This window comes from Pithys albifrons, chromosome 7 (assembly GCF_047495875.1).
Source record: "Pithys albifrons albifrons isolate INPA30051 chromosome 7, PitAlb_v1, whole genome shotgun sequence".
Lineage (NCBI taxonomy): Eukaryota > Metazoa > Chordata > Aves > Passeriformes > Thamnophilidae > Pithys > Pithys albifrons.
In genome coordinates this window covers 50,039,550-50,053,522 of record NC_092464.1, presented here as the reverse complement: position 1 = coordinate 50,053,522, position 13,973 = coordinate 50,039,550, and the positions used below count along the sequence as shown (strand labels likewise).

General features: G+C 39.9%; 1 protein-coding gene across 1 annotated transcript in view; it reads right to left on the bottom strand.

Moving 5' to 3' along the window:
• Nucleotides 1-6,650: 6,650 nt before the first annotated feature.
• SUSD5 (sushi domain containing 5) overlaps nt 6,651-13,973 on the bottom strand; it is a 40,712-nt gene continuing 33,389 nt past the window's right edge. The window contains exon 5 of the mRNA XM_071560648.1: nt 6,651-8,081. Within this exon, the coding sequence (XP_071416749.1) occupies nt 6,802-8,081 (1,280 nt within the window). The 3' untranslated portion in view covers nt 6,651-6,801. The remainder of the gene's footprint in view (nt 8,082-13,973) is intronic.

Below are 13,973 nucleotides of genomic sequence, written 5' to 3'. Positions count from 1 at the left end.
TTTATAGTAATATTATGTAAAAAATTAACTTTGCTATTCAAACTTACAAGCAGTTGATTATAAACTATCACTTCACCCCATTAATTACATGTAATACTGTGGTAGTTTTGGCTTTAGGCCTCAGTTAGGCCTACATTTAGCAGGCCCGAAGGATGTGACATAGATCAGAAGGGACAAGCATCACCTGACTTAAGCAACCAAAGGAATAGTTCATATAATTTGACATCATCAAGAAGTGTCAAGAAGTATAAAAAGAGAGAGAGGAGGAGCTTCTGTCTCTTGGGTTTTGCCTCAGCCCCATGAGGATGCCCTGCCCTGCCCTGCCGAGATCAGGCCTTACCGCCATCCCCGCTCTGTTATCCAGGGAGGGGAACATTTTCTTGTTAATTTTCTCCTTTCTTTCTGGGAGGTTCCTCTGGAGACTTGTTGGGAGGTTTTGTGGGGTTGGATGGTTGGAATCTGTATGATTTGATTGGGTGACTCGGTAGTTATTTTTGGTTAGTTTGGTTTTCTTTTTGTCACATTTGTATATATATGTATTGTATCATATTCTGTTTTTAATTGTCTTTCTTTTGTATAAGACGCTTGCTACTTCAGGTTTTGGGGTTTTTTTTCCTCTCCCTCCTTTTCCCTTGGTTGAGGGGGGAATCCTTTCTCTTTGTGTTGGGCAGTTGGCATTTTGCCACCTCAACCCCAGACAAACACCCTGCTGCTGTTGTTAAATGCCAACATTTACATGGGACAGTAATAATTCAGTGTCTCTTCTTCCACTCCTCTGATCCTGCCACCTTTTCTTGGGAGGCTGTGGGAATATTCTTGCTTCTCTTCTGCCACCCCAAATTCCTGCAGTTGTGAGTTGTCTGCCTCAAATGTTACCAGATCCCCAACCTGATGGGATATCTAGATGCATCACCATTTCTTTTTATGGCAAGGCTTACGGTGTGATGCTGATTCCCATGGTGACATCATTTTGTTGAACCCGCCATGTTCACCATGTCCACCATGGAGCAGGTCCAGAGAAGACCAACAAGGCTGGAGAAGGGACTGGAGCACAAGTGCTGTGGGGAGAGGCTGAGGGAGCTGGGGGTGTTCAGCCTGGAGAAGAGGAGGCTCAGAGGTGACCTCAGCACTGTCTAGAACTACCAGAAGGGAAGTTCTAGCCAGGTGGGGGTTGGTCTCTTCTCCCAGGCACTCAGCAATAGGACAAGGGGGCACAGGCTCAAGCTCTGCCAGAGGAAATTGAAGTTGGAGATCAGAAAAAAATTCTTTCCAGAGAGAGTGCTCAGGCATTGGAATGGGCTGCCCAGAGAGGGGGTGGATTCCCCATCCCTGGAGGTTTTTAAACTGAGATTGGCCATGGCACTGAGTGCCATGATCTGGTAAAGGGAGTGGAGTTGGACCAAGGGTTGGACTTGATGACCTGGGAGGTCTTTTCCAGCCCAATTGATTCTATGATTCTATGATTCTATGTGACAGGCCCCAATGCAGCATCAGTGCCGTGTCTGCTGACCCTGGGGATGAAATTCATATTGGCCTTGGTGTTGTTATTGCTTGTTACAGAGATGTACAGTTACACTTTTTTAATAATTGCTTGCATTTCTAGCAACAAAACTGGGCCTTCTGGGAGCTGCTGTTGGCCTCTGATCTGCAATAATTCGGAGCTGGTGATTCCGTCACCCCTTGGAGGTGAATGGTGGGTGAAGTCCATCTTCTGGCAGGTGTGTAGCACAGGATGCTGTGAGCCCTTTGCTTGTTTTCCTGTTGGATGGAGTTCTGCATGATGGGGACCTGCCTGGAAGCTGAAAATTAAACAGTCAGGATATGAAAAACACAACCATTGGCTGTCAGGACAGTTTCCTATGTAAGAACTAAAGCTGGGGCAAGGAGAGGGATGCACAGGTTGAAAATCTGCATCACACAGACTGTGCTAAGGATGTCATCTTTTTCAAATTAATACCTGCTCTTACTGATAGTAATTCTTCATGTGTTACTGGCTTCTTGCTAATTCATCGTCATAAATAGCAACATCCATTAAGAAGGGAAGAAGGGTGGTAGTGATTTTTGTCCTCAAAGCTTAATTCTCTTCCTATAAAACAGAATGGCAGGCTCCATAATTCTGTGCCTTAGCAATTCCAGTCACCATTAAAGTCATCTACGAAAAACAAGTACTTCTAGAATGATCAGTTCTGGCAAATTCACTGTGAATTCAAATGTCCTGCTGGGCCATTTCATTTGGCATTGCAATTCTGCAAGCAAACCTTCATTTACTGCTGTTGACAAGGCATGAGCCAGAAGCAAATTCAAATTGCTCCCTTTCCCAGAGCTTTACCGCTTTGGAATGCTAAAATATAAACCCAAAAGCTGTTCTTAATTCACCCAAAAAACACATCTAACCAAGGAGGTGTTATCTCTCCATACTTTCCACTAAGTTTGAGGCAGGATTAAAGTTGGGTCTCCCCAAGACAAACTATCCCCATGGAAATCTGATAGTGTGCCCCAATTTGCAAAGCTTTTTCTGAGTGTTGGCATTAATATCCCTCATATATCTTCACATCCTTTGCAGTGAATTATTAGTCTGTATTGATAATGGAGGCAGACTTAGAAAATCTTTCAATTTCTAGAGAGTCTTCATGAAAAATGGTTTAAATACCATGCAAATTTTACAGCTCTGAAAACAGAGCTGTGATTAGACAAAGATTTGTTGGATTATAAAAGTACAAGTGTTTATTATGGCTGGTACTGAGAATAAACAGTTGCTTGCGTATGCCAGCTACTATGGAAATATGTTTTTAAGTTCTAATGTGAGCAGTAAACCAAAGCTACTTCAGTTAAAAAAATTCAATACTTAGACTGTGGGGAGAAGTAGTCAGTGCCAGAGAAAACATTCCCATTTAATAATGTTTGAACATAGAGCTGTGATGCAGTTTGTAGCAAGGCAGTGAGAAAAACCCACAACTAATCCTTCATTGCAGCTGTCTGAACTTTTGGTTGTCTGCCATACTTTAAACAGCGACTTCTTTTTCCTGGTGACTCAAGACTTGAATGACCCAGTGTGGAGAGTTTAAGCTATATACAAAAAAGGAATTAAGTAAGAAATAGCCCAAGTAAGTTGGGTTGCACACCCCAGCAAATCAGAGGTTTGTGTCTTAAGTCCTCTTCAGTGCCTAGGAAAAAATATTAAAATAAATAGATACCTTTATATTTATTTATTTTTGGCAAGGAAATATTCAGTGGTTTAGGCACCCATCTCTCCTCCTTCCTCTCTTCTCTCTCCTTGGAGTATGATGATCTATGGAAACTAAAGTCTGTAGAGAATTTGAATATTAAAGTTTATAAATGCTAACTTCTCCTGTAGAACAGCTCTCTAAGTTTTCTTTGATTATTTTTGACTTTTTCTTCCCATTGATACATCTCGTGGGTAGGTCTTTTAAATGTCATGATGGAACAAATGTGCTTTTTTCCCCTGATTAATTCCTTTGCAAAGTAATGAAACTTGCTCACTTTCAAGTGGAAATATGGGGGTCAGAGCAGTAATTTTATTTGACTCCCAACTTAAAAGAAAAAAGTGCTTTCTGTCTTTTGTTCCATTCTCTCTATCACTTATTTGAAAAGGGATTAAACACTGAAGTATTATCCTGAGCTGGTGGAAACCACATAGTTTGACAAGTCTTACAATGTTCTAATCATTTCTTATTAAGACTAATTTCTAAATGGTCATTCATAGCTATATATTTATATCTTTCACAACTATGTATTATGTTGTATCTTTTTATGACAATTAATTGGTTATTAAGAAAAGGTAAACCACTGAAGAAAGAATTCAGTCTATGCTGGATGCTATGTCCATGCTATGAACAAATTCACAGCATAACAGCTGTTGAGGTACAGTAGGTAAAAGGCAGAACAACACAATAAACCAGATATTGTTATCTATCTGGCTAATGCAAGAACAAGCACAGAAATTGAGGGTCTTTCAGCCTTAGAACTCACCAAGTCCCTAAAATGCCTCAACCCAGTGTTTCTGTACAAAGGGAAGCAAACACGTTTTTGTTGCAAGGGTTTGAACTCCCCAACAGTGCCAGTGGCTTTGCTGTTTTGCCCCACAGTGTCAGTTCCCAGCCAGCTGAAGCAAATTCATACAGTCCACAGACACAGCAGCACATGAGCTTTATGAAATGGGGGCTCAGTTAACAGGGAGTTGTTAATAAAGGAGAGGAAGGGGAAGGAAGATCATATCACAGTTTTAACCCCAGTGAGCAGAATCCAACCAGCCTGTTGTAATGTGTGGTTTCCCTAGAAGAAAGTGATACAACTTTTATCACAGAGCAACAGATCATCTGTTCATTAGTATTCCCAAACTCCCTGAATCATTCTGGTGAAGTGAATACTGTGAGTACAAACAGATGATGCTGCAAAAGAGAGTAGATATTCTAAAGTAGAACTGGGCTGGCAGTCTAAGCTACTTTTCAGCTCATTTTTTTTATATCCAAGTATCTTCTACAAGGCTTATCTAAGTAACAGACTTGTCTTTTCTCCATAAACATGTGGGCAGACTGGATGATTTGCACAAGAACACACACAAGCACTTCCTCTCCTGGTTTTTTTGTAACTTGATTTTTATTTAAATACCTCCAAAGCATTATGTTAATGTACACTTTCTTCTGGTTCATGAATAGCAAGTATTTCTAAGTCTCAAATAAGATCCTTGTACAATTTGTGTTTATAATTATATTTTGAATCTCATTTTCCCATGTTCAGTTCCTGGGCCAAATAGTATTTACTTTTCATTTTGAATGATGCTACACAGAACTGTAACACCTACTTGTACCTTTCAGTTAGGCAATATTTTTAATGGATATTTCTGTGTTTATTTTTCAGCATATTTCCATGGAATTACAGACGATATGTTTTAGTTGAGTTAACAGTCTCCATAAAGTTGCTTAGTGCGAAATCCATTGTTGGTGTTCTGGGGTTTTTTAACTGCATTAAAAAATAGTTTGCAACAGAAATTCCAGGTTATTTCATAGTCTAGAATGCATTAAAAGCATAAAGTCGTGCATATGTCAGAGACATATTTACAAATCTGTACAGTTTCTGTCCTTCTCTATTTACTGTGGCTCTTGCCAGGCAATCAGATTCAATTCTTACCACTCTGAGGTCAAATTCTCCAAGATAATATATAGCTGTCATCTAAAATTCTTTGTTTTGCTTACCAGCCCTGAGATTGATGGCTGCATGTAAGAGGGGCCCGATTCTACACTCCGTTTCATCCAGCCTGCCTTCCATGGAGTGAGAGATGGTTACCACTGTGGCTCAAGGCAGAACATGGAAATGGGTGAGCTCCACCCAGGCACCTTTTCTTACTCCAGTATTTTGATGTGTTGAACTACTGGAGTATTTTGACTAAGGCTGAGTGGCAGATGAATTTATCTGACCTGCAGATTATTCACAGTTGCCAGATTTTCTCTTGTTCATTCAGAAAGGTAAGGAAGAGTACCTCATAGTAAACTCACACTGTGTTAAGGGATTCTAGAAAACACTCTTCTCTCTCTCTCCCTATTTATTTTCAGAACTGTTGGAAATGGAACATGCTATTGGAAAAGCCTCTGTGTTTTTACACCAGCACCCAGTCTAAAAGCCAAGTGTTCACATTTTGTCAACTGGATCCAATTTCTTTCTTTCCCAGGCCTGCTTTGTCTTTAAAACCACAATAAGCAGCATGTAAATGGGCTACCCATCTCCCATAGCCAGTGTCCACCCCAGACACCCCTCCAGCCAATGAAAGAGCAGAATGGTGAAAAATCAGTCCTTCCACAGAGTTCCCATGGCAAAAATATTATACATGGCTTCAGTGGCCAGAGGTACTACTGGCTGTGAATTAAAGTTCAGTATCTTGGTCAGTCAACATCATGTTCAGAAAAGCAGCCGACTTTATATAGAGTTCCCCTGGAAAGTGCTTCATCATTGTTTGACTCTGTCATAAGAGGCTGCTCATCATAACACCAGGAATCAAAGGTGCTCTGACTCCTCTCCTGCTGATACTTAAGGAAGAATGGCACTTACAGTATTCTCTGAAGTCCAGGGAGACATCATGATTTCTATAGGAAGATTAGTATAAGAATGGCATTTCTTCACTAAGGCTAAAAGAACACCTTCAGAAAAATAGCACAGTGACCAGATCTGTAGCTTGTTGAATTCACAATGTTGAAGAAAATTACCTTAGTAATCATTGCAATAGTATCCGTTAAAATACGGTAGCAAATAGTTTTTAAGACATATCAGGTAATAATTTGTTACTGTGGTTTATCCTGACCAGCTTGGGCAGGCTCTGAAAAAGGAACAAACACCAAATGTGTGGTTGCTCCAAAAACATCCTTCTCCTATTCTTCCCTCTTTCTTTTCCTCTTCTACTGAGAAGAGAACAAAAAGGCCTGACCAACTCTACCATTACATTATAACCAGGTAACACAGAAATTAATCAATTAATTTATTAATAATAGGAGTAAAATTTAAAAGCGGAACAAATTGTAGATGTAGTACCAAGCACGCTTGTGTCCTGCTGATGTCTCCAAAAGACCCTTGTGATAAAAATATACAGATTCTTTAGCTCAGACAAGTCAAATATGCTAAACTGTGATTTCAAAGGGGTGAAATCTTTTCTGTCTTCTATGTTCTCTTAGCACTGTTTTTTGATTCTGCTTTCTGCACTGCTGGATTTTAGCATCCATGAGTCATGTGATCCTTCTAGCATCAGTGTGTTTTCTCTTCTGATCTCTAGCATCTCTGCCAAAAGGGCCTTTGTTAGACTTTCTGCATTTCGATGTGCTGGTGATGGTAGTGGTGGTAGCAATGATGTCTGGGTTGGCACCTTCCATTTAATTTATAGACAGAGTTTTTCTGCTGCCGTTTTTTGAAAAACCACACTGCCAGTACGGCTGCAACCAGTAACAAGCAGAGAAGAATCACAATTACTGCTATGATAGCACCTTTACTGGACTTGGGACAATCCTCTCCCTCACAAGGCTCAGAAGTGGGAACAAACTTTTCTCCAAGGCTTTGGGTGAGATTTTCCTGCTCAGCGAATTCCTGGGAGGTTGTGTCAGTAACAATGACTGGAGCTGGTGCAGTGGTTGCGACTTGTTCTGGGTAGATGGTTGTTTCCCTTGGTTCTGCATATGGAGTGTGACCGTAGGGGCTGACCATCACAGAGGTTTCTGGCATGGATGATTTCGAGCTGGTTATGTCTAACAGTGTTGTTGTACTGGGCTCCTGAGTCACAGTTTCCAGAGATGTTTCTGGATGTTCACCTGCGGCATCATCATAACCTCTGGTCACACTGAAGTTCTCCAGACCACTCACTGGTGTAAGTGGAACTGGTGTCTCTTTAGCCCCTTCATCATCTCCCCTCGTTGTGGCTGTCACAATCTGTGTTAAACCTTCCTCTGGAGCTGGGCTACCATTTGCCAATTTTCGTACTTCAACGTGGTTCGGTTGGTCAGTTGTGAGGACAATGTCATCTTCTGTTCCCATTGAACCGTCAACTTTATCCCCCTCCTCTTCATCATCCTCTACCACCTCTTGAGTTACTGGATAACCATCTAACCACGACTCGTCAGTAATGGCAACTACATCTATCGTTGTCTTTGTGTCGTTAGTCGTGAGAATGGGGCCAATGGGGAAATCCTCACTGTCATAAAACATTTTGGCACCAGGTTCTTCATAGCCTGTCTTCACTCCAATGTGGTTGTCACCTTCAGAAAACTGTGCTTTAGTGGAATCATCTGTCTCTTTCTCTGATTCAGGTTCACTGATAACTTCTGATGGAAACCAAAACAAGTTTTTTTGGCTTAGGAGCGACACTGGGGACTCAGTTGGTGCCCTGCTTCCTTTTTCAGAAGTGTCTGTGTCCTGAGTAACACCTTTAGTGCTTCCAGTTCTTCCTTCCTCTGAGCTTTTACTGAAGGAAAGCTGTTCTTGCTCCTGCTCAATTTCTTTGCTATTGCCACGTTCTTGCTCAACAACAGGTATTGATCTGTCGTCGGGAAAGTTATCTTCATAGTCAATGTGTGCCTCGGTTTCATCTAGAAACATTAAAAACAAACCACAGAAGCCAACATTTAATTTCTCCAGAAAAGCACTGGGCTCATTTGTTACAAGAAGCCAAGCAGAAAGGTGCAATGAGGAGTGACTTCTAGGGAGTATTTTTCATTCTATGTTATTGTTTATTTGAAATGGGCACAGTCCACTATAAGGTGATACTCAATATAAAATTAAAAAAAAATCAGATATATGTCAATGTTAACTGCTAATATCTTACCTTTCCAAATTTAAAAATGTATAGAAATAACTTACTGTCTGCAATTAGAGGACTTCCTTCAATTGCTTATTGTTCTCTCAAACCTGAATGCAACAGAGGGGTGGATTTATTGCAAAGTTTGAGTTTGATTTAGAAATACTCCCCATGCCTCATCAGACCTGCCACTCATAGCAAAACAGGCTTGACTCAGAGCATGAAGCTCAGTGTTTTAATTTGAATGAAATAATGCATTGTAATTTATATTTCTTCCACTCTTCTGAAACTTTAGCTCAATGAAAAATTTTCCAAACTGGACAGGGTGGTTGATTTTCAGCTCACACAAGTTTTACTCCATAGAAAGTTGATGTAATTGATGAGATTTATGCTGGCACTAAAAGTCATAGAAAATAGTGCCTTGGGATATGGAAAATAAAACAAAGTGAATCATGGTGAGAATTTTCCTTTTTAAGGGAGTGTTTAGTCTTTCATGAAGACGGTGAAGCAATAGACCTGGCATGACACAGGAAACAAGGAATTAATAGGAGAAACTGTTTTATAGATCAATGCATTCATAAAACCTTATCTTTTTTTTTTTGCTTTTTTACACTCAACCAATTTTGCATTACATTTTCATCTTAGGCCCACCTCAATTTCCGCCTGAGTCACATTCTCCTTGGAGACTCTTTCCCAGACTTTTGGCAGAGCCATATTTGGTCTGCTCTTAAGAAAGATTAGAAATATTGTCAAACCAGTCTGACCAAAACCACTTAGCAGTGATACAGCTCACACCAGCTCACTTTTTGCCAGAACAGCTTAAGTAAAGTGCCAAAACAGAATGAGCATTAGCAAAAGGTATTTTGCTTGGAATAGCATCTGGGTCTACCAGAAATCACAGCAGTTATGCTAAGGAAACCAAATTGTGTGACATAGCCTGCTGAGAGTTAATACCTCTGTGAAAATTATCATCCCAGACAGCTGGATGTTCTCAGCAGGTCTACTCATCTCACAAGAAGGGTGTTGGGGCAAACCTGAGCACAATAAAAGAGTGCCAACAATGCCACTGTCTCACTCCTGGTCCCACTGTCCTCATCTGATTATCTAAGCCTCTAGATTCTCTCCAAGGCAGAAAAAAAATCTTCCTGGTGCAAGGATAACTTAACAGTCAGGGGAATACAAGTCTTAGTGTGGGAAGCTTTCTGGTAGGACTATCACTTTTCTACTTAATCCTCAATCCTTTTCCAGTAATATTTCAGGCTTTCCTAAATGAATGGAGACCAGCTTTGAATATCAAAGCATTTTAGCAAGATATTCATAAAGCTCTGAATGGCACTGGCCATTACAATGTTGCCCTTCTACAAGCCATCAAATGTTAGTCTCACTTTGTCCCTTGTCTTGCTTTCATTTAAGAGTTGTTCTACCTGGCTGGCTCTCTTTGCATGGAAATGATGTCTCAAACCATTTTGCTGTCCTACCATCCAGATTCCTGCTAGAAGTTGATACCTGTCATGCCTGCTCCACCGAACTCCAGTGTCTCCCAGGACAGCCTGAGAGTGTCTGTCATGTGTCTGTTGCATGTGTATGAACTGGAACATTGCAATGTGAGAAGTCACCATTTACCAGCTGTCATGGTCACCGTTTTCTTTTCTGAGATGAATCATCATACCAGTCTGTCTTCACCTGTATGTCTCTTGTACCTCTACTTTTGCCACTCATTTACTTGTCAGACTGTGATAATCTAACTGAAGTTGAAACATTGACTTTTATGTTATGGTGTTCCAGATCAGGCACACACATCCATGAACAAAAATTACATCCACATGCTGGTGTTGTTTCCACCAGACCTATTCTTTAGTTATCAGCATGAATGGGCAGCTGGTATTCATATTGCAGACTAGTACTTTATGTACTGGTCTGTGAGATGACCAATATGATCCACATAACCAATGAGTATGGATCACTGGTGAATGCTTAACAACTGTAGGAACAAGCTTTTTATAGAATGTGAAGCTCTTTACCTTTAGTGCCCTCTTCTGCCATGTAGTTTCAGCCCACTGGAAGAAACTCCTATGGAGGCACATCAGGAAAAAGCATGTGCTCCTAAGAAAATACAAGTCCTCAGTCTATCAGAACCTATTAAAGGTTTGCTGAACCATCAATCGAGTCTCCATCAAACCTACTGTCTTCAGGCCCAATCCTGCCTGTAGAGAAATGAATTGGTGCTTTCTTAATGCTGAGCTGAGCAAAGAAAAAGCCCATTGTAGTCTAAAGAGAGCCTGAGATTGGAGCTCATTATGCACTGCTTGTCACTGCATAAGGGAGTCTTGTTCCCCCTGACAATCAGATTGTGGCCCCAGTTGTAAAGCTGCTGTAACGTATTTTCATATGCAATCTCACTTATTTGTATAGTTTATAGCAAAGACTACCAACATAACTAATGTTAGCTTACAGGATGCCAGAATGAAAGCAACCATTGAGCTCTCTAACCATCAAAGGAAATACAGACCCCCTCACTCTGAACCTTTGATTTATATGATCCTGGTTTGACTTACACAGTAATAATACTCTATTCTTTCTTCTGGGCCTCAAACCTTCAGATGGGGTTTGGACTTAGTATTTAGTGACTTCGTGTTACCATGACAATCTTTTAAGGCCACTGTGAGCTTGATTTTCCAGGAACAGATTGCACAACTTTTGCACTCCTTTTTGCTCACCTCCTCAGAACTTTTTTGAACTTTCCAGCTCCCTGAATCTTAGTGTTGGTACTGAAGAACAACAACAAAAGTAGGTTCAGCTGCACTTCTTATCCAAAGAGTTATGACAATTACTTACACACATTTTTAAAAGAGCTACTGATTTAATACTGATTGCATCTTCCTTTCTATTCAGACAAGTCTGGTTTTAAGAAGAGCCAGAACTAAGATTAATTTATCTAAGACCAAAATCTTTCTATATATGGTCTTGTTACATCTTTTCTCTACCCTCCTCCAGCAGGCTCAAGGATCAGTGAGTTTTACTTCAATGTGTGAGGGATTACTGAGGCTGAAATGAACCTTTTACAGCAACAGATGCTGAAATGACACACAACCAAAGATGTGAAGCTCAACTAAAAGGTAAGATCCTTCTAATTTTTAATTAAACGTTTTTGGGAGGCATCTGGTCCTAAAGAGCTTTCATCTCCTTCAATTTTCAATCCTGATGTGAAAAGAGTGAAGAAACATAGAGACAGACAAAAACAAAGAGCCTGGTTTTCCACACTAGGATTGGTTTAATTTCTTCTAGGTAGCATATTGGCATCCAAGCTCTATTTTGAGTGTTGCTATTTTGGACAACCATAAAGTGCACTGCATATTTTGTGGATGTATTTTTGGAGTACAGGAAATTGAAACTTGATCCTCTGTAGAACATCATTATAAACATTTCTACTGTATAAAAACATCTTTATTCTATGGATCTCAAAATAGCTACAGGAAACATTAATAAGAAGGCATCTGTCTTTAAGGGTGGGAGGGAAAAGAGCATGTAGACCAATTTGCCTAAGATCAGTCAGACTTGTGAACTACAACACCTCAAAGAATTATCCATTTGACTTGGACCAGCCACACAAACATGATTCTGTCAAATAAACCAGAGTACACTAGACAGAAATTGTGTTGCCTTTTGTCTTTTGCAATAAATACAAGCAGAAAGATAATTTTTATTCTAGCAGAAAGCCTGTTAATATAAATAAGTAACCCATCAAATTTTTTTTTACTGATTCCATTTGGCAGAATCAGTTCATGCCAGATCAATACTTTACATTAATGTAATACAACTGCTCAGTGACAGGCCTGAAAATGGAACTGAAGTTTGTCATAACAATTGTTTTGACAGGCCACAGATATATTTTGTTGCTGGTTTTATTTTTCTGTCACAACTCTTCCTTTGCACTCTCAGAATTTAAAAAAAAAAAAAAAAGGCATTCTCAAATAAGATCAAGAGCCAGAGATATTTTCTTGGAGTCTGTTCATTAAAAAAAACAACACCCAAAAAGCAACCAAACAAAAAACACCCTCCAAAATAAATAAAAAACACCATCAAAACAAAAAATCCAAACAAAACAAAAAAACCCAAGCAAAACAAAAAAAAGCCCCCAACAATAAAAAGAAATGCTGCTGGTTATTTGTGCTTACAGACCACCTGTGAATCAACTCAGAAAGCCATGTTTGAAGTAATGACAACAGGCAAAAGTTATGAGAACCAAGCAAAAGGACTGGGAGCTGCAGATAAAGCTTTCAGAGATGGTCAAAGTGTCATGAATCCTCCTTCCACTGACATCACAAATATGGTCCTCAGCATGGAAAAGTTAAATTAGCTCTGAACACACTTGAGAATGACCCAAGTGTTGACTCTGGAGAGATTCCTTAGATGTGCTGAAGAAATGGACTTTCCTGACACAAGCACAGATCTGGAAAAAACCAAAGCAGCCCAGAGAAAAGGATACATGGATTATATTCTTTTGAGCCACTTTTAGGGCAGAGAAGGGACAGGATTTCCCAGTTATCTCATCTGCCTTCTCTTTTAGGAAGCAAACTCTTGAGGATGCAGCCTAATGCAATGCAGCCTTGACCTCACCCACAGAAGTGTTGGTATTAATGCTTCTGATATTGAATCTGTAGTTCATTTGGGGAAAAAATAAAATTTAGCAATGGTCACTTTAGTCTCTGTGCCTGCAGGACAGTCACAGCATGGCATGTTTACATCTGCTCTCAGACCTTACTGCAGTGCCAATCTTCAGGACATATTTTGTGAAACAAATGCATTCTCTCCACAGAAATAGAACAAATAGTAAACTGCAAACCCCGTTCTCTGCTTAAGGTTGCTTTGTTGGGTTGAACGTGCCTGTGTTTTCATCCAGAACACAGCATCTTTTCATGATAAGGAATTACAGGGAGCAATATCTGTACAGAGCCACTTTTTTCTTAAAAAGGACCTTGATTAAAAATTGCAGTCTATTATCTGTTGTGCACAGTGGACATTAAAGCCATTTTTAATGTACTGTTTTCTTAATTTCCAACATATTTTCCTGCACCTAGAATACACTTAATATAATTAAAAAATTATTTTGTTCAGAGTTTCCCATAGCCAAGTTTCATCACGTGTTTTGGGTTATAAGTCTATTGATGCTTTTTTTTTCATTTAATTTACAAATCTGCCCCCTGTATGGTTGTACCGTTATATCCTGCGTTCCATAATAGACTGTATGTCTTATTACTGGATCAAAACAGAGGAAAGATGATCATAAAGTGACTTCAAAGAACATTTGAGTGCTATATTTAGACACTGCCGTGAGGAAAGTTCTTTGACTCCATATTTGCTCTGGGTGAACAACTGAGAGTGTAAAGCAGGCCCAGTGCTTTTACACAGAAAAGGACATACAATTATTGTGGTTTAGTCTGATAGTTTGCCTGGATAGCTGGGCATTATAATGGGGAACAATGATATGCAGGTGTAATGTCCTCTAATGTCAGAAAGCTTTACTCAATTAGATAAAGGTCTTCACTCTTTCACAGATGAGATGCACTAAGCAACAGAGAGCAGTACAGGGACTTCTCCCCAGTCTTAGAGACAGTGCAAGATGTAGGAACAGGCTTATATCACTTAATCCTCCAACTGGAGTTGTCTCCCTGTGGTCCTGTTG